At 40.1% G+C, this 20,125-nt stretch overlaps 1 protein-coding gene across 8 annotated transcripts in view; it reads left to right on the top strand.

Annotated features, from left to right (window-relative positions):
* Positions 1-19,659, top strand: part of ABCC4 (ATP binding cassette subfamily C member 4) — a 219,616-nt gene extending 199,957 nt beyond the window's left edge. For all 8 annotated transcript variants that reach the window (XM_036831959.1, XM_036831960.1, XM_036831953.1 and 5 more), the window contains 2 exons: positions 4,999-5,133; positions 17,892-19,659. In XM_036831959.1, coding sequence (XP_036687854.1) covers positions 4,999-5,133; positions 17,892-17,999 — 243 coding nt within the window. In that variant the 3' untranslated portion in view covers positions 18,000-19,659. The remainder of the gene's footprint in view (positions 1-4,998; positions 5,134-17,891) is intronic.
* Positions 19,660-20,125: the final 466 nt, after the last annotated feature.

Genomic DNA, 20,125 nt, shown 5'->3' with positions numbered 1-20,125 from the left:
CGTGCACAGGAGTGAGCTCTGGGGAGGCAGACGACAGGAGTGGGGCATCCCCAACCAAAGGGATGCTCTGGGCTTTAAGCAGTGTGTCTGGTCATCTGGACTAGAACATCACAGTAGGAAGCAGGCCCCACCGGCAGTCTTCTGTGCGGGACCAGGTGACATTCCAAGATTGGAGGACAGTGACACTTAGAAACCAGGAACATTGTTTGGCATGGATCGTCCTTAGTCCCTCATTTTGTGTTCTTGAATGCTAACTGGAAAAGGATCCTTTTATTTCTGTTCTTTACTTTTCGATTTGTTGGTCTCATGTCTCAGCATTGTATTTTCCAGACTGTCCCTCAAAGCATCTTTCTTCCACAAGAAATGAATGATGCTGTGTAGTTTACCTATTTCAAGCCCTTTGTCAGTATTTAGAGGCAGCAGCAGAATGGTGGCTTGATCTCCATCCAGTTCAGTTGGGGGATCCACTGAATTTAATCATTGCTCCTAAACGTAACCTGGAGATTAATTTTTGGTTTTTGGTATTACAGCATTTATGGTCGCTGGTTTCTTTTATTATCTAATTATTAGAAATACTGTCACCTTGGAATATATGATGGGTTAAAGAAACAGTGAGAAGGGACAGAATTTGCAGACATGTCAGCTGGTCACTCCTAAATCTTATCCATCAGCACTTGACCAACAGATGTGAACATCTGTATCACCTTAGCCAATCAGCTTTGTTGCCGTTATCAAAATATGTCCATTTGTTTAATGCTTTATGTACCAGTATCTTCTGGTAAATTTCTATAATCTCAAATTTTTCTCTCAGTTTTTCTGAACAAATCCTTAACATGGTTTTACAAAGTGGTTTACAGCTCAGCCCCTCCCCACCTTTCCAGTTTTGTCTCACTCTGCTCTTTCCTTTAAAGCTAAAACCACATTGATGGTCTTTCAGTTCTCCAAATGCGGTTTTCACTCTCTCTTATAATTTTGCCCTCTCTTTTAACATTGGTGGCTTAGACTAAGGTGTTAGTGGAAATGGTGAGATGGTTGGATTTGGGATAGACAACAAAATGGAGCCAAGTGGACTGTGTGATGGATTGAACGTGGGATCTGAGGGAAGAGAGAGGAGTCGATGCTGGTTTCTGGCTTCATCATCTGAGTGAATGGGGAAGAAGGAGTCCACTGGGAGAAGGGAAATGCAAGGGTTCTCTTCAGAACCTGTCACCTTTGTGATGACCAACATTGTTTTCTGTGGTGGACTTGCCCTTCACCGTTGGAGCTGCCCTTCACGCTCCTGTGTTGGGAGACCTTCAGTTTAGGGCTCCCTGGTCAAGGTCATCGGTGATGTTGCAGGGAGGTCCCACCAGGAAATGTGAACATGGCCACTTGTTTACATCTTGGTCCAAGCTGGTTGCGGTTGCTGACTCCTTAGACCTCAGGGGACCCAAGAGACGTGCATCCCCTAGCTTCAGAGCTGGAGAATTGTTCTCTGTGCTCCCATCCACCCTAGGCGTAAACCTTTTATGTTGTTCTGGAGCTTCTGATTACCAGTTGGCTTTCAATTTTGCAAAAATCTCATAAATAATGTTCTTTCCCACACCTTTGATTTCTGTGGCAATTTTTTTTTTGCTTGCTTGATTTAGGAATATGGGCATACCTTGTTTAATTGTGCTTCTCAGATGTTGCGTTTTTTACCACATCTGTGAAGCACATGGTCTGTGGCAACCCTAAGGCAAGAAAGTCTATCGGTGCCATTTTTCCAACACATGTGCTCACTCCATGTCTCTGTGTCACATTTTGGTAATTCTCAGCACTATTTCACATTCACTATTTTCACTATCATTACATTTGTTATGGTGATCTGTGATCAGTGATCTCTGATGTTACTACTACGACTTGCTGAAGGCTCAGATGATGGTTAGCATTTTTTAGCAATAAAGTATTTTTAAATTAAGGTCTGTATATCGTTTTCTCAGTCATAAGCCTATTGTACACTTGATAGGCTACAATGTAGTGTCAACGTAACTTCTGTATGCCCTGGGAAACCAGAAAATTAATGTGAACCAATTTATTGTGATATTCATGTCTTTGTGGTGTTCAGGAACTGAACCCCCAAAATCTGCGAGGGATGCCTACCTGTTTCCTTTTCAGAAAGCAAGTGATTGTCTGTTCCTAAAGCTTTAAGGGCATAAAGACGAGTCAATCTGCTGCAAATCCTGATGTTCCAGAGGGTGGGCGGCCAGCCTCGGGGAGTGGCTGGGGAAGTGACAGATGCTAATGAAGGGCATAACCAACAGAGTTATCACCATAAAGTCATGTAATTACAAGTGCTTAAGGTGTAATAATTACATTTTGTTGCACTGGTGAATACTTCTGCACAAAGTCGGATGGATATGGTTTTGTTTACTGTAAGTAAATTAAGCAAAAGGCTTGTTGGGAAACAACTGTGACCTAATTAATAGCTATGTTTATGTGTTGGCTCTCCAAATGGATTTACCCAGTTTGGGTTCATTAAGCACCATTAATGTGTCAGGCTAAAAATTCTATTTTGCAAAGATGTTCTCTCAATTTTAAGTTTATTAAACATGATGGAGTCATAATGACAGCTAATGTAATCTTCCGTACTTTCTCTGTTGCCACAAAACAGTGGAGCAAGACAAACAAATCAGAAATCCTCTTCCTCCTAAGACTCAACAACTAACTATCTCTACATTAAAGGCTTCTTCCTGTAGTTTTTAGGATTAGCTGGTTGCTTGTGACCTGTTTTCTCTTCAGCCAATAGCACAGCTTTTCCCTCCAATCCCTGCATACTCCAGTCTTTGTATCACCGTGGATTCTCCCTAGAAGTGTGAGCAAAGGAAGCATGTGAAAATCTGCAATTGCTCTAACAGTATTGTTGCCTGTGTTCAACATTTTCACTGTCTGCAGTTAGAGAATTCTTTGGAAATGGATGATGAACAACCAACACCAGGGCCAGGAAACTTGGATTCCACGTCTTCTGTTTATAGACAGTCTTACGATTTAAAATTCTTTGCCTTTCTTCCTCAACTCAAATCTCTTTTTAGTAATGTTTTCCCAGATGAATGAAAACCAGAAACTATTTGTCACCCCCGACAAAAAAAAATTTGAAAACTGTCCTTATGCGTAGTCATTATGTTGCTAATGCTTATAAGGGTCAAAATAGATCTTTCTGCCATTTATATTGTTAATCCTATCGTTTTTTGAGAGTGTTAATGGTTTTCTGGCTTTGCCTTTCTTAGATATTAGTCAATCCTGAGAACTACTCATCTCAGTGGAATCGTGTATTTTAGACAATATGAAAGAAAATGAAAAGATCTGCTATTCCTTCAAATTTTAGTAAATAAAGTAGAAAGTTGGACAAGGACAAAATATTAATAAAACTTCCCCTAAAAAATATATAAAATCTCTCTAGTCAGAGAACTCATTTCCACCAACTCTGAAGTGGTGATTTTTAAAAGTTGTTGCTTTTGAAGAATGTAAAGTTCTTCGTTGTATGAAGTAATTTGATATAATTATTTACTTTGTCTTTGGCATGAGAGAGACCTATGTTTTAAAATTGCATTTTTTTCTTCTTCACCGTCAGGAGGAATGGTTATGCTCTATAACGCTACGCATAAGTAAAATTACACATTCAGGGCATCTAAATTGGCATGACAAATTATACGACATTTTAATAATTATATGGATGTAACAGATTCAGTTACTCTTAAACTCTTTTGAGAGAGCTGCTGTTAGCAGTGATTCTTAGTAGTAAAAGTTTAACAGGAAAATGGCCTTTATGAGACTTAATAAATGTTTCCGATTGAATACCCTGGGACCAAATTAACTGTTAATACCTAGATGTGGAAGAACAACCTGTGTCCTGCGTAGAGTTTCATCGTATTCTCTTAAGATACATTTACTCTAAATATGACCTAAATGAAGAACTAAGTACCACTTAACATCAAAACTGTTTTCCTAGGTATGTCATTTGGGCCAATTATTTCAGATTCTTTTTTTCCCCTCTGAAACCATTAACCAAAGCCACTAATAAGTAGAAAGGCAGAGTTAAGAGCCCTTTCCTCTTCCTTTCAGTTTCCAATTAGTGGACATATTAATGAGCAATAAAATGGGTGAAAGGAAGGCAGCTGAAGAAAGAACAAGAAGCAAGGAAAGATAATTTGTGAAAACAGATTCAGATCCTCGGTAATTCAGATTGGGCTGCCCCCGTGTGCTCTGCAGGCCGTGATCACTGGAATTTGGAGCTCAATTTCTTAATTGCTTCTTTAGACTTATCCAAAGAGAAAATTGGATTTCTAGAGATTTTCTTCTGTGCAGAGCAATTCTGCTAAAGCTGTTTAGGTAGCAGCTCTTTTTGCCAGCTTTTCACTCTCAGAAGAATAAACTACTACCAAAGCTAACTTCAAGAAGCACCTTAACCTCTCTCGCAAAAGATTCTATCCCCACTTAGCTGAAATATTCCAGGGCCCTAAGGAAATTCCGGAAGCATTTACTTTTTGTCCCCAAAATTGCTCAGATCCTGTGAAACCAACTCGGGAGTTCATTTGCTCTCTGCCATCAGTTTCTATGACATCACCCTAATTTTTTGCTAAATTGAGTTTGATTTCCTTGAATCAAGAAATTTCCCAGCTCTGTATATCTGTATAAATAGCCCTCAAAGCTCAAGAGCCTGAGAGCTAAAAGCACTAACTAATGATAACAGCCCCAAATGCCCTGGGCAGAATATAAAATGCCATATACTGCTGAGTGCCCCTAATCATAGTCTAAAACTTTCATTTTCTTCCTATAACATTATAATAATAAAAGGTCGGGTTAGGCCTTTGTCTGCTTAGTAAAACAGGGTAATCAAACCGTTTATAAACACCAGCCAGGCCTACCACCCAGATAGATTCTATTCTCACTGTCTTACCCCTTTCGGAAATGTTGTCTGAGTTATAATATGTTACTGCAAAAACATTGTGTGCTAATGGGCTTCTTTCTGCTGATTAACAGGTTTTGGATTCAGGGAGACTGAAAGAATACGATGAGCCATACGTTTTGCTACAAAATAGAGACGGCCTGTTTTACAAGATGGTGCAACAACTGGGCAAGGCTGAGGCCGCTGCCATCACTGAAACAGCAAAACAGGTAAGCCCGCCGCAAGGAGTTGTAATTAAAGTGCATCTCCAGGGTTCACTCCTCAGGATCTGGCACCAGGGGTCTGGGAGCAAGCACTCTGTGCCCTTTTCACTTATAAGCCTCCAGAGACGAAGCTTCATGACTGCACCTTAAGAGTACATTGCAGGGGGAGGGCATGTCTGCTGAGAATCTGCAGAACTAGTGGGGGCGGGATGCAGGACGGGTGTGCGCCCACGTGTGCACACACGTGCGCATGAGAGAGAGATTTCGGATTGGAGCTTCCACATGTTTGGGCTCTGGGGTCAGATCTCATAGAGCACAGAACACTCATTTTGCAGACCCTTTACATTCTTACGATTGGTGCTTAGCACATTTATGATGCAAATGCTGTCAGGGAACATCCAGGAAATTTGAGAGTTTGAGAAGAAGAATTGGAGTGGAATATTATGAATTGGGTCTAGAAAGATCTACCAGGGAAAGGTGTAGGTCTCTTCTGGCTTCTAACTAAAGAAAACTCCTACATGATACTGTCACTTTCTCCCTAATTCTTCGTTGTTCAGAATTAGGTCTGGTTGCCTCCCTATGCTTCCTCTTCTTTCTGGAAGATGAAATTGTCATCAGGATAAATCAAGAATTCACAGTACCCTAACACTGTAGTCTGAATGGCGCTTGAAGGTTTACAAAGCATTTTCACAGATGAGGTGTGTGGAAGCACTAAGCACTGTACATGGTGTGAGAAAGGTGCTCGATGAGTAGCGTTCAGGTCACGTGGTATCTTTCTAACAAAGGTGAGGTGGTGGTATCTCACAGTACAAGTGTGGTAACTGAGGTCTGGTAAGGGACTTAGCCGCTGTCATGCAGCCAGCTGTAATTCTCTCTGGAATAAGATAGGAGTGGGATTGATGGAAGGATAGAGGGCGAGAAGAAAACTCTGCTGTTCTTGCCCTTTTCGATGGGTGGGTTCAGGTGGGTTGAGGCCTCAGAATGTATGTCGTGAGGCTTTCCGTCAAAACTTTACCTCCGGGTGTTAAATTATGGGTGCATTTTCCCTTCTTTATACTTCTCTGCATTTCCCAGATTTTCACTTGTAAGTTGAATAAAATTACTCTTTCAGTATTTAAAATATCTCTTAAAGAAAACGTCCCATAATGTTACCAACAGGAGATAGAATTAGAAATTTGTATGCTCCCATTATAAGACTTCAAAATAGTAAAATAGCTTATTTTTTAAAAAGAAGGGCAAAAATGGGTAAAACCGCAAGGAGAAATAGAAAATTCCACAATCAGTGGGAGGTATTAAAACAACTTTCTATCAAATTAATAGAGCAAGAAGAAAACTAAGTCAAGATACAAAAGATCTGAATAATCAATTAACCAATTTGACATCATAGGCATATATAGAGTACTGTATTCAACAATTGCCAGTTGTAGGACTTCCCTGGTGGTCCAGTGGGTAAGACTCTGCGTTCCCAATGCAGGGGGCCCGGGAACAGCCTGCAGGGGCCGACCAGGTTTGATCCCTGGTTGGGGAACTAGACCCCACACGCATGCTGCGACTAAGAAGTCCGAATGCCACAACTAAGAAGCCTAGGCTGCGTGCCGCAACTGAGAGTCTGCATGCCACAACAAAGATCCCATGTGCCACAACCTAAATAAAACAAACAAACAAAACAAAACAAAAAAAGGGAAAAGAAAACATGTCCCAGTATCTAAGTAATTCTATATGAAACATTTATCTGAAATGTGGCCTGAATTCTCTGTCATTGTTTTATCTCATTCTTCCTCCTTAGAAATGAAGAGCAGTACCTTCCACTGTTCATAATGTAGGAAATTGTGCTGGGTCACAGAGCTGGCTGAAGAGTTTAGGGATCCCGGAAGATTGTATTCTGAACTTTTCATAAGTACTTATATTGTATGTAAATATAGAGAAGTTGCACTTGGAGCCCTATATATATATATTTTTTTTTATATATATATATAAATTTATTTTATTTATTTATTTATTTGGCTGTGTTGGGTCTTCGTTTCTGTGCGAGGGCTTTCTCCAGTTGTGGCGAGCGGGGGCCACTCTTCATCGCGGTGCGCGGGCCTCTCACTATCGCGGCCTCTTTTGTTGCGGAGCACAGGCTCCAGACGCGCAGGCTCAGTAGTTGTGGCTCACGGGCCCAGTTGCTCCGCGGCATGTGGGATCTTCCCAGACCAGGGCTCGAACCCGTGTCCCCTGCATTGGCAGGCAGATTCTCAACCACTGCGCCACCAGGGAAGCCCCCTGGAGCCCTATAGTTTTTAATGCGTGAAATTCACAGAGCGCTTTCATCCACTAGAGTGTCTCCCAGTCAGAGCTTCCCTCCTAACATCCAATAATTATTTGGGATTCCCTATATAACCTAGTCACAGAACAGCCAGGAATCTCACAAACCCTTTTTTTCTTTGACCTTAGGCATTTCACATCAGACACATGTATCCTCACGTATGAGTTAAAAGTCTCCACTTTAAAAATATGTTATGATTATATATTATCAAACATTGAGCAATGAGAAATAGATCACAGCATTTTAGGTAGGTACATAACATAAGTTCAACACCCTCATTTTACAGGTAAGGAAGCTAAAGCCCCCCTTAGAAGGAAGTGTCCATATATATACAGGTAGTGATAATGCTGCTGTGCAGCAGACACAGGATTAGGAATCTTTTCTTCCAACAAATGTTTTAAATCAAGTGTAACATACATAGAAAAATAGACATAGTTCATTGAATTAAATATCTTGAGATTCCTGGTGTAGTAATCCTGCATGTACTTAAACAATATCAGTGGTAAGTTACATTTGTGTAGTTCTTTATAATTTATTTTACATACTTCTCCCATGTATGATTGCACTTAATCCTTATCATGGTCCTTTTTTATCCCAGGTTATGGATGAGGAGATTGGGTCCAGGGCTCACCTAAGGTCACAGAGCTGGTCCAGGGAGCGCAGGGGGTGAATTGGTGGGGGAGGCTGAGTTCCACCCTAGGCACTCTGCTCTGTGTCGAGCCTGAGAACGCTGCTCCTTTCATGTGGTAGCCAAGACGGGGCCAGTCACCCAAGTTCACAGGGTGGCAGAACATCACTCTTGTATTTCAGTCCTGCCACTGCCTCAGGTCACTTCTTTGGAAAGACATAACAAAATAACATATCCTGATTCTCATCTCAGTTGAGTATCTTCTTGACATTATTTCTACATATGCTTGATCCTCTTCGGAGAACAAGCTGTCAGATTGTCAACTTTTTAAATGTGCAAGCATCAGATATCGTTCAGAGCATCGTTCACAGCTGTAACACCGGGAGGATTAGCCTAAGTCAACAAGCTTGTCACTCTTAACAGAACAGAATTCATTCATTTGAAAAGAAAACTCAACATCTGGGAAAATGTGCATCCAAGTCATGTTTTCTTGACTACGTAGTTGATTCTCTGAAAATGGTGCACGCAAGCTGAATCACTGTCTGATTGACCCTTTTAGATGATCCGTGAAATAGAGAAAGTACCTTTCAGATACATAAAGCTGAAGGATACATTAGTTTGCTAGGGCTGCCATACAAAGTACCACAGAGTAGGCACCTTAAAAGAAACTGATTTTCTCACAGCCCTAGAGACTGGAAGTCTGAGGCCAAGGTATAGGCAGGATTGATTTCCTCTGAGGCCTCTCTCCTTGGCTTGTAGATGCCATGTTTTTCTCTGTGTCTTCACATGATCTTTGTGTGTGCCTGTGTCCTAATCGCCTCTTCTTATAAGGACTCCAGTCATGTTAGATTTGGGGCCACTTATATGACTTCATTTTAACTGAATCGCCTTTATAAAGACCCTATCTCCAAATACAGTCACATTCTGAACGACTGGTGGGTTTAGGACTTCAACATATAAAATTGGAGGGGGAGCTTCCCTGGTGGCGCCGTGGTTAAGAATCTGCCCGCCGATGCAGGGGACACGTGTTAGAGCCCTGGTCTGGGAAGATCCCACGTGCCGCGGAGCAACGAAGCCTGTGCGCCACAACTGCTGAGCCCGCGTGCCGCAACTACTGAAGCCCGAACGCCTAGAGCCCGTGCTTCGCAACAAGAGAAGCCACCGCAATGAGAAGCCTGTGCACCGCAACTAAGTAGCCCCTGCTCGCCGCTGCAACGAGAGAAAGCCCGCGTGCGGCAATGAAGACCCAACACAGACAAAAAAAAAAAAAATTGGAGGGGCCACAATTCATCCCATAACAAAGGATAAATGCCTATCATTCATTTTATTCTGGGATGAAGCAGACCTGATTGAGGCTTTTTTGAAGTTTCTTTGTTGCCAGTGTGTAACAGAGGTTTCATTTTATCTATTCGTTTTATCACCAGATACAACCCCAAAATTATGAAATCCTAATATCCTAGATCTAGGACCTTGGACTGGTTTGAATAGTGCAGGAGGCACTTAGCAACCTTGTGACCTCTTATGTTGCCCAAGGTCTCTGAGCCTCAGGGTCCTCACCTGTATGTAGTGCAGGGATTACAGCACTGCCCGGCTCCTTCGCACTTATTACAAGAATCAGATGATGGGGCTTCCCTGGTGGTGAAGTGGTTGAGGGTCTGCCTGCCAATGCAGGGGACGCGGGTTCGAGCCCTGGTCTGGGAGGATCCCACATGCCGCGGAGCAACTAGGCCCGTGAGCCACAACTGCTGAGCCTGCGTGCGTCTGGAGCCTGTGCTCCGCAACAAGAGAGGCCGCGATAGTGAGAGGCCCACGCACCGCGATGAAGAGTGGCCCCCGCTTGCCACAACTAGAGAAAGCCCTCGCACAGAAACGAAGACCCAACACAGCCAAAAATAAATTAATTAATTAATTAATTTAAAAAAAAAGAATCAGATGAGAGTGCTTTGTGAATATTGAGCATTTTATAAGATACAAGTGGCATCATTTTTTTTTCAGGCTATAGATTCAACCCTTATCTCCCAATAAGAAAAAGTACCCACAGTTCTTCTAAGTAGCATTAGAGACTCTAAATAATTAAATTTTATTTTTAATAATCAGTTCTTAAAGACATGATGTGTCTAATGCTACAAAATTCAAAAACTTCATTTTTTTAGAATAGGTTTTAAATTTTTATAAATGAAATCTAAGTCACTTTACCATTCCTGTCATTACACGGCTCCTCCCCGGGGGTGGAGCTCCAGCACCATCTTTGACTATTCTCTTGACATGTTCTGTGCTTCAGTAATAATTTGTGCCTATGCGGCCTTCCTGTTTTTAAGCACAAATGATAGCTCTTCCTTACTTTTTTCATTGAATATTATATCTATGTGCATAGTTATCTCATTCTGTTTAATGGCTACATAGTATTTATGTTCTCTCCATTCCCTACTCCTCATTTTCCCTTCTAATTAATTGTTACAGTTTTATGTTTTTTTCCCCACAAGAGGAGCTCTGTAGTTCACTTACTACTTGTATTCTTTTTTATAATTTATCACCTTCTATTATCTTTCTTTCTTTGGTTTATTTTATTGTTGCTTACTTCCTGAATGCATTTGTTTTTATTTTTTCTTGTCTATTAATATAAATATTTCAAGGCTGTGAACTTTTCTCTGAATACTGTTTTAGATATATCCTATAGGTTCTGGTGTGTAGTGCTTTCATCATAGTTAGGTTTTTTGTATAGATTCTGCGATTTTGGTTTTCATTTCCTCTTTGGTCCACAAATTATTTGAGAAGGATATCTTTAAAACTTCCTGGGGGTTGGAGTTTTTTTATGTTTATTTGTTTCTGTTTTCCTCATCAGTCTCAGTACCTTATGATCAAAAAATGTTGTCTGTCCTGTTTCCCCCAAGAAACAGTATTTATTAATACTTTTTTTGTGTTCTGGTAAATAGGCAATTTTTGTGAGTGTTCTGTGGGTATTTAAAAAAATGGGCTATTGTCTGTTTAAGTTATAGAGCTTCATTTTTAATTAGATCTATTTAATTACATTATTTAGTTCTTCTCTATCCTTGTTTATTTTGGTCCGTTTAATGTAACTTGGACTAGGTGAATTAGTCTCATGCTACCAAGTTTCACTTTGTACTTCCTGCTTTTTTTGGTTGTTATAATTTTGATGATATGATTTTTTTCCAGTGCACAAATATATTCTTGACTTTTATTATCAGTATGAATTATATTTTCTACTATTTTAAAGTGCCTTTCATTGATTCGTTTAATGGTCTTGGCCCTGAATCCAATATGGTTCATAATTAAGTTGAGTCCCCCTTTTCACGTTGTTTTCATTTGCCTGGTATGTCTTTGACTGTTTTTGTTTTTGTTTTTGTTTTGGCCATGCTGTGGGGCATGTGGGATCTTAGTTCCCTGACCAAGGATTAAATCCATTCCCCCTGCAGTGGAAGTGCAGAGTCTTAACCTCCTCTGGACCACTAGGGAAGTCCCAGTTTTTGATAGTCTTTTTTTTTTTTTTAATATTTATTTATTTATTGGCTACGTTGGGTGTTAGTTGTGGCACGTGGGATCTTTCATTGTGACACGTGGGCTCTTCACTTCATTGTGGTGTGTGTGCAGGCTTCTCTCTAGTTGTGACGTGTGGGCTCCAGAGTGCATGGACTCTGTAGTTGTGGCACATGGGCTCTGTAGTTGTGGCGTGCAGGCTTAGTTGTGTGACCAGGGATCGAACTGGTGTCCCCTGCATTGCAAGATGGATTCTGTACCACTGGACCACCAGGGGATTCCTCCGATTATCTTTTAATAGCAGATTACAGATACGTCTCTTGCAATGGCATGTAGTTAGGTTTATCTCTGAGATTTAATCTTAGCACGTGAGGCACCCCCCCACCGCCCCAATAGATGAGTTTAGGCCATTTACACTTATTGAGATTATAGTTATGTTTTATCTTAGTTCAGTCGTGTTATACTGTCAGTTTTTAGTGCTCTTTTTTTTTTAATCTTTTCTTAGCCTGTAATTTGTGTTTCTTTACTCATTGTTTTATGTATGTTCCTTTCATTTCCTCTAAGAATACTTTATTTCTTATTTTTGGCTCCCCATTATGAACAATGATGTCATATCTTCCCTCTCCCCATTCTCCCATCAGATTTTAATTGTTTTTCTTCTACTGTTTATCTTCATACCTTTAAAAATCCTTAAACCTCTATTATTTTACTTACTTGTATGAAGTGATACTTTTTCCATCTCCTAGTTGGCTAAAATTTGTCCTCTGGTATTGTGTTTTTACAGCTTAGGGGTTTGATTCATTAGTGGGGCTGAGAAATCTGTTTAATCAGTCATGACCAGCATGCTTTAAGAAATGAAATAGAAAAGAATGGAATAGAAGAAAAGGAGCAATGTATCTTTCATAGTAATAGTAAATATTTCATGAAAATGAAACTCCTTTCAGGATAGATAAATATAGATACAGATTGTGAATCTGTACTGAGACTCAAAGTAAAGTTAAGTGTATTTACTATTGTGGGTGGCAGTACAAATGAAAGGTTGAAAACAAGTCTCTATACCATCGTAAAGGAGGGTCACTGGAGTTAAGAATCCCCGACTTACAGTCTATAGAGTTGACCCTTGAACAACAGGGATTTGAATTGCAGGAGTCCACTTATATGTTTTTTTTCCAGTAAATATGTACTATAATACTACATGATCTGCAGTTGGTTGAATGCATGATGTGAAACTGTGAATATGAAGGAGCAACTGTAAAGTTATACTTGGATTTTCGACTATGTGGAGGGTCCCTAACCCCTACGTTGCTCAAGGGTCACCTGTATGAAATATTTTTCTGCTACATCACCAGTTTATATTTCTGGTTATAATATTCTTGGATCACATGTCCTTTCACTTATTGTGTTGTAATCTTTGCTATAAGGTCTTCCAGCATTGTTTATTCATGTGTAGGAGTCTAAGGCCACGTTGGACATAAGTTGATCTTTCCTGGATACTCAGAGGATTCTTTTTCTGTTTTGAAAGTCATTTGTTTTTCCTAGAACATCACAGACTCTTGGTCACTAGCTTCTAGTCTTTTATTTTAGGGATTTTATTTGAATTATATCTTTGAATTTGTTTTAGTTGATTGGATTCTCTTTACAAATATCTGTAATGTATATATTGTCCTTTGTCTATTTCATAAAGCTATTATCTCCTTAATCTTTTTTAAATTTTTATTAATTTATAGTTATTAGACTTGCTTTCTCAGTTCTATCCTCCATGTCTCATATTGTTTGTTCAGTAATGACTAATCTTTGGGCAGCCTTCAGAACTGTCATTTCTTTGATGTTTTCATTTTTATCTTCCTTTTCACTTTGGCATCTGTCAATTCATGTTTCATCTTTTGTTTCTGTGCCATGTTTTCCTGTACTCTCAGATCTCTGCCTCCCCAGGTTGATTATTCTACTACATTTTCTTTAAATATGTAATATTATTTTTTTCATAATTTTCATCTGTTCAGTGATTATTTCTTTCATCCATCATGTGCTTATCCTGTTCCTTTTCCTACTTTTTTGTTTGTGTGTTTTACAAATTCTGTATTACTTTTTTATTTATTATTATTCCTACTACGCACTTTTTAATTTTGTTTTTTTAAGACCATATATTTGCTAGATAGTTGTGGCTAGCGCATCATTTCAGACTAAAGGGAATTCCCTCTGCTTAACATAGAAGCATTCCCCATGATCCAGAGAAAGACAGTGAGTGAGTGAGTGTGTGTGTGTGTGTGTGAGAGAGAGAAAGAGAGAGAGAGAGAGAGAAATTGATAATACATATTCATTTAGCCTGTATTCCTCCCTAGCCTGCAGAGATGGGCAGTTACAATGCTGCTTGCATTTCAGAATCTCTCTTGTCCTAGGACCTGACCAGTGTACATGCTTTAGGCAAAGATGTTGATTCTATATGATTCCTCATAGACGCCTTAGGATTTGCCAGTTAGTTGGAGAACTGTGCTCTCCCATGATTGCTGAGATCTGCTCTCTTTAGGTACTTTCTCTCTGTCTTGCTACAGCCCATTGGATCCAGTTGCATAAGGCAGTCCATCTAGATATTTTGTCAGTTGTGATTTCAAATGATTCCTGATTTCATCAAATATTGGGCTTACTTTTTTTGTTTTTTTTTTTTGTTTTTTATAATTTAATTTTAATCCAAATCCATTTTATTTTGTATAAAGGAGATTTTATTTTTTAATTTATTTATTTATGGCTGTGTTGGGTCTTCGTTTCTGTGCGAGGGCTTTCTCTAGTTGTGGCAAGTGGGGGCCACTCCTCATCGCGGTGCGCGGGCCTCTCATTATCGCGGCCTCTCTTGTTGCGGAGCACAGGCTCCAGACGCGCAGGCTCAGTAATTGTGGCTCACGGGCCTAGTTGCTCCGTGGCATGTGGGATCCTCCCAGACCAGGGCTCGAACCCGTGTCCACTGCATCGGCAGGCAGACTCTCAACCACTGCGCCACCAGGGAAGCCCTGGGCTTACTTTTTAGTCTCCCACTATCCTTGCTGTTGAGAGTGATTTCTGAGAGAATAAGGGGAGAAAAATATCCAATATTCCGTTAAGTTAAAAGCAGAAATCGTCTCTAACTCTCTAGCACTCTTTAACTTTGATAATATACCTGCCAGTATGTCCACAAAGTTAGACCTGCTTTAAAGATGAGGAGTTTGAGGGTTACTGGGATTGAACTAGTGCCGTGCAGTTCAGTGAGAATGAATGGACAGATTCTTGAACCATAATTCTACATATATTGAACCATTGATTGGTGGCCTTTATCCGTGCAGGGGAGCGTTTATTGCTCTGTTGCTTTTAGTAAGATCTAATTCCATGATGGTGGCTTTGTTTACAAGTTGGAGTTTAAATACTAAACTTAGTTTCAGCCTACACTGGAGGAACTATAATGAACTAAACCCAAAGAAGGACAGGAAAAGGCTCAAACCCAACACTCACTGGTCTTATGTTCTGCTTGGCCAGAATTTGAACTTTTTTGGCATTGTCTCTTTTAATCCTCATTAAAACCGTTCTGAGCTGGTAGTATTATCCCTCAGATCAAGAAACTGAGGCAGAAGGGCCTAAGGAACTTGTCAAAGTCACAGGTTAGAAAGTGTTAGTAAACTTTTAACTACTTTCTGCCTCCCGGGTTACTATATTTACTGCATAAAATGTGTATTAACTACGACCCTGTGCTTCTGTAAAGATAAAAATCAAAAGATTCACAAACGGGCCTCCTAGATGTTTTAATTTATTTATTTATTTTTGGCTGCGTTGGGTCTTCGTTTCTGTGCAAGGGCTCTCTCCAGTTGCGGCAAGCGGGGGCCACTCTTCATCGCAGTGCGCGGGCCTCTCACTATCGCGGCCTCTCTTGTTGCGGAGCACAGGCTCCAGACGCGCAGGCTCAGTAGTTGTGATTCACGGGCCTTGTCGCTCTGCGGCATGTGGGATCTTCCCAGACCAGGGCTCGCACCTGTGTTCCCTGCACTGGCAGGCAGATTCTCAACCACTGCGCCACCAGGGAAGCCCTAGATGTTTTGTTCTCATCATGTAAGCTGGGTGATGCTGCTGCCTTCTGTGGACTTAAGGGACCACGTCTCTGAGCAGCATCATAATCACACCCAACACTTAGCTCAGCGTGTTTTCAACCTGCAGTTTGTAGCCATCAATTAGTTCCTATGAGGTAAGTCATTGTCTCGTTTCACAAATGAGGCAGCTGGTCAGAGAGAGCTTAAGTGATTTTTCCAAGGTCAGCAATGGTCCCAGGAGAGAGAGGTGAGTTTGGGCCTCTCCATCCCAGGCTCAACCCATCCACAAGGACCCTGCTAACAAGCGTTCAGTCATCTCAACTCCCTTCATAACCTGCCCTGTGAAAAAGATGCCTTCTCTCACTTGTGCCGTCAGCTAGAGTGTGGTCTACACCATGGCAACAGATGAGGAAAAGAAAGGTCAAATCAAGGATTTTATACACAGGAAGCTCATTTTCATTATTCAGTTCCAAGTATTTCAGACCATGAAATGAAGACCATTTTGGTTAAAAATTACTACTAATAAAAATTTTTTAATAAAAAATTACATTGAGAAAGGGGTATGGAGAAAGGAACCAGGTTGATGGGGGAGGGGTGGCTGTCAAGCAATAGAAAATGAAATGAATTCCCTTCTGTTCTTTTGGCTGTTTTTACTTTCACTAACAGAGTATATAAATACATAACCCCACCAGTATGGCTATTTTAAAAAAAATTGAGGAGGGGGATGAAATGCAGTTAGCCCCCCCAAATGCTTTATTTTTAAATCCTTGCATTATAATGGAAATAGCCTCAAATTTCATCCAGTGGGATCCAAGCACTCTTGGAGAAATTCTTATTTTTCTCCTTTTAAGTGACATTTTAATATACAGCATTTCATATGTAGTGCTGTTTTGGGGGTAGCAAGTATGCAAGCAGTAAGAGAAAAAGTACACATAATATGAAGGTAGGTATCTCAGAGCTTTTCCATTTCATGTGTGAAGTCCACTATCATGATAACTTTGTTGACAGCACCCACAAATGTACCTGGAGTCAGGTTTTGTAAAATAGATCTGAACTCGTATGACTAAGCAACCCAGCACGTGACACGAGCAAGCCTCAGATAGATGGTACGTTTTCTGTTTTAAAGACTCAAACAAAACTTTTCACATTCTTCTTTGGAGGAAAAAAAAATTACTTTTGAAGTCCTTTTTCACCCAAACACATTTAGAGATAAGAGCTCACAAGTCTTGACATTATTTCATTTTGTTTTGTGCGTCTGTCAAGGAACTGAGATACGATACAGCTACTAAAAACTGATGATTGTGGAACAGAGAAACTTGACAGCATTTCATTTCCATTGTGTTCTGATTATACATTTATCAGAAAACCTGTATCTCTTCCAGTTCAGCTAGAAATTGGCAGAATTCAAGAACTCAAAGGCTTGGCAAAGACCTGTCCTATTATTTGGTATCATCTTCTATTTTAGAGAAGTTGCTTGGTTGAGTCATTGTTAAAGCTTTTGATTCTCTTTTCATTCTTGTATCCCACTATCCACAGATCACATTTCTATAGGCCCTATAACTGCTTTGCCGCACAAATTAAACGCCAGGATATTTCATACATATACGCCAGCGTTTCAATGCTTGTCATCAGAGTTTATAAAATATAGGGATTGCAACCTGATATTAACATCTAAATCTATTGTGCTCATTTTGTGTGTGAAAATGAGAAACCCTCGTGCAGACGCTAGATTTCCCAGCCTCTTTGTCACCCTGGTTTTAATTTATCGCCAGGCTTTGAGTCAGTAAAATGATTCCGCTTATCAATTTAATGTAGTGATAAAGCATATCTGTGAATCAGAATGATCAGAACTCAAGTGGATCTACAGGTTGTTTGGTATTAAGCTCAGCCCCACTGAGGGTTTTAATGGGGCTACTTCCTCCACAGAATAAATACGTCCCTGGTTTTTTCACTTGTTCCTCCACTAGTGATGGGATTGCTTCACATGAAAAGTGGACACAGAAATGCACTGCTTGGGGCTTCCCCGGCGGCGCAGTGGTTAAGATTCCGCCTGGCAATCCAGGGGACAGGGGTTCGAGCCCTGGTCTGGGAAGATCCCACATGCCGCGGAGCAACTAGCCCCCGCTCGCCGCAACTAGAGAAAGCCCGTGCGCAGCAATGAAGACCCAATGCAGCCAAAAATAAATAAATTAAATAAATTAATTTTAAAAAAAAAGAAATGCGCTGCTTTAGGGAGGAGGACTTTAAAACTTTTAAACATGTTTTTATACCTGTCTTTTTTTTTCAGGTGTACTTCAAAAGGAATTATCCAGAAATTACTCACAATGGGCATGTGGTTATGAATGCTTCCAATGGACAGCCCTCAGCCTTAAGAATTTTTGAGACAGCACTGTGATTCTACCATGAGGTCAAGTCTATTCCAAAGACATTTTTCCAATAGTCTTTGCACTGTGTAAACTACATTTTTCTTTTTTTTACACCAGCAACAAATATTTACATACAAGTTGTTAGTCTATCTGGATTTTTTCCCTCCACTTCACCCAATGATTTCAAGCTCTAACAAAATGATTTATTATTGTTATTTATACGTTATAGTATTTTTTGTCTTATCTAAATCAGAGGTACAGGCCACCAATAAAAGCTGTTTACCAGGTTTTGTGCCTTAAAGAGACTCCAGAGCCAAAGCACATTTTCTAAGGTATAAGACAAAGTTGTCATAGATGTTTTTTACTGCCCCCAAATTACATATTACTTTCCAATTATATCAGGGATTCTATTTACTTGAAGACTGTGGAAGTTATCATTTTGCCTTACCGCTTTCTTTAACATAAGTAGGATCCACTATTCCCCGCCCAAAACCTCTGGCTAAACTAGTACAGAAAAAACTAATAGAAAAAACAAAAAATACACTTTAGTTTAAGTGGCATTATAGTAGGAGAGGGCCCCCCCCCAGAAAAAAAGATAAATGGTTAAAATACAGAAGGTCAGTATTTAATTATATTTTCTAAAAGAGATGGAAGAGAAAATGCTTTCAGAAAATAGGAGCCCTTCTAGGGGATTTGATGATGATGGACATGTGTTATCATTGATCGTCTTCTAGATTTCATGGCTCCTACATGATATCTGTTGCAGTTTTAGACTCAGCTTGGTGATATTTTCAAAAAGGCTGTGCTGCTAACTGTAATTGACCCTCAATTGACCGTCAATTGACAGTTGATCCTCTGCTGACGTAAGGCTTTTGCTTTGCCCGTCGTTGAAATCCTTTCTAAATCACATGCATGGGCTCTCCCTGACTTGGTGAGGAAAACAGAAAGACGTTGCATATATTGACTGTATTTATGCAGTATGTTCTCAGGATGCGTCAAGAAGGTTCACTTTTATGAGCCTGCCTAGGTTAGTTTACTTCTGACCACTAATTGTACTTTGTCTAGCTCTTTCTGATCAGCAGATCAACAAACCACAGTACTTCCGAGGGCCCTGCCGTACTTCGTTTGAACTATGGGTCCTTAGCTTTTCTTGATGGTGGCGGCTGTGACATGGTGCGTTCAACTTACTAAAGGTTTTACTGTCCTGGTTTTACATGTACTCTCAGAATAAGGCATAACCGCCCTCAAATGGAATATGTTTATTATACACACACACACACACACACACACACACACACACACACACACACACGTATATGCCTTCTGATAGCCGGTTTTTGGATTCTTTAACAGAGAGAAACAGATGTTTCATAGAATTAAGCCTTAAAAACCACATACTCAGCAACCTACCAAAATACATTGAGTGCAGTTTGTATTTAGAAATAATATGGTTAATGTTTAGTCCAGTAAATTGTGTAATAGTCATGGTTCTTATTTCAGGAGACTGACATGACAACAAGGATAATATTGAGGTTTGTTAGAACAGTGGAAGTATTTGAAATGTATATGTGTTTATTTGGTCTTTGGAGGTTTATTTAGTCTTTAAAGGCAGTTAAATATGTTTCTATTTTATTTCTTTTTTAATGTCATTGTAGAGTTTTTTAATGAAACAAAATTCAATTGAAATAAATGTTTTCATCTCCAGAGATCTGTATTTTTATTTTTAGAGGTATAACTGGACTCATGTCCTTGCTGTTGAAAGCCAGTGAGTTTCCCTGAGATAACATCTATTATCAACTGGTTTCTTGGCTAAGTAGGTACACCAGATACGCTCTGCAGAGAGGTGGGTGTCAGACAGATTTAAACAGTTGCTACTGAAGTAATCCCAGTTGTACCCCTTCCACAAAGGGAAAGTATTAGCTTATGTCCCAAGCTTGAACCAAGTAGTCAATTGTTGAAGTTTTTGGGTTTTTTGTTTTTTGCCCTAAACTAACAAGAAACATGTGTTGCTGCTACATTTAAAACACCTGGAGGACGTGTGTTGTCACAGTGTGGTCACCAGGCCGGCAGCGTCAGCATCACCTGGGAACTTGTTAGAGATGCACATTCTTGTGTCTGACCCCATATCTACTGAATCAGAAACACTGGTGGTAGG

The sequence above is a fragment of the Balaenoptera musculus genome, chromosome 18 (assembly GCF_009873245.2).
Source record: "Balaenoptera musculus isolate JJ_BM4_2016_0621 chromosome 18, mBalMus1.pri.v3, whole genome shotgun sequence".
Taxonomy (NCBI): Eukaryota; Metazoa; Chordata; class Mammalia; order Artiodactyla; family Balaenopteridae; genus Balaenoptera; species Balaenoptera musculus.
Note: the sequence above shows the minus strand (reverse complement) of the source record. Positions and strands in the feature narration are given on the sequence as shown.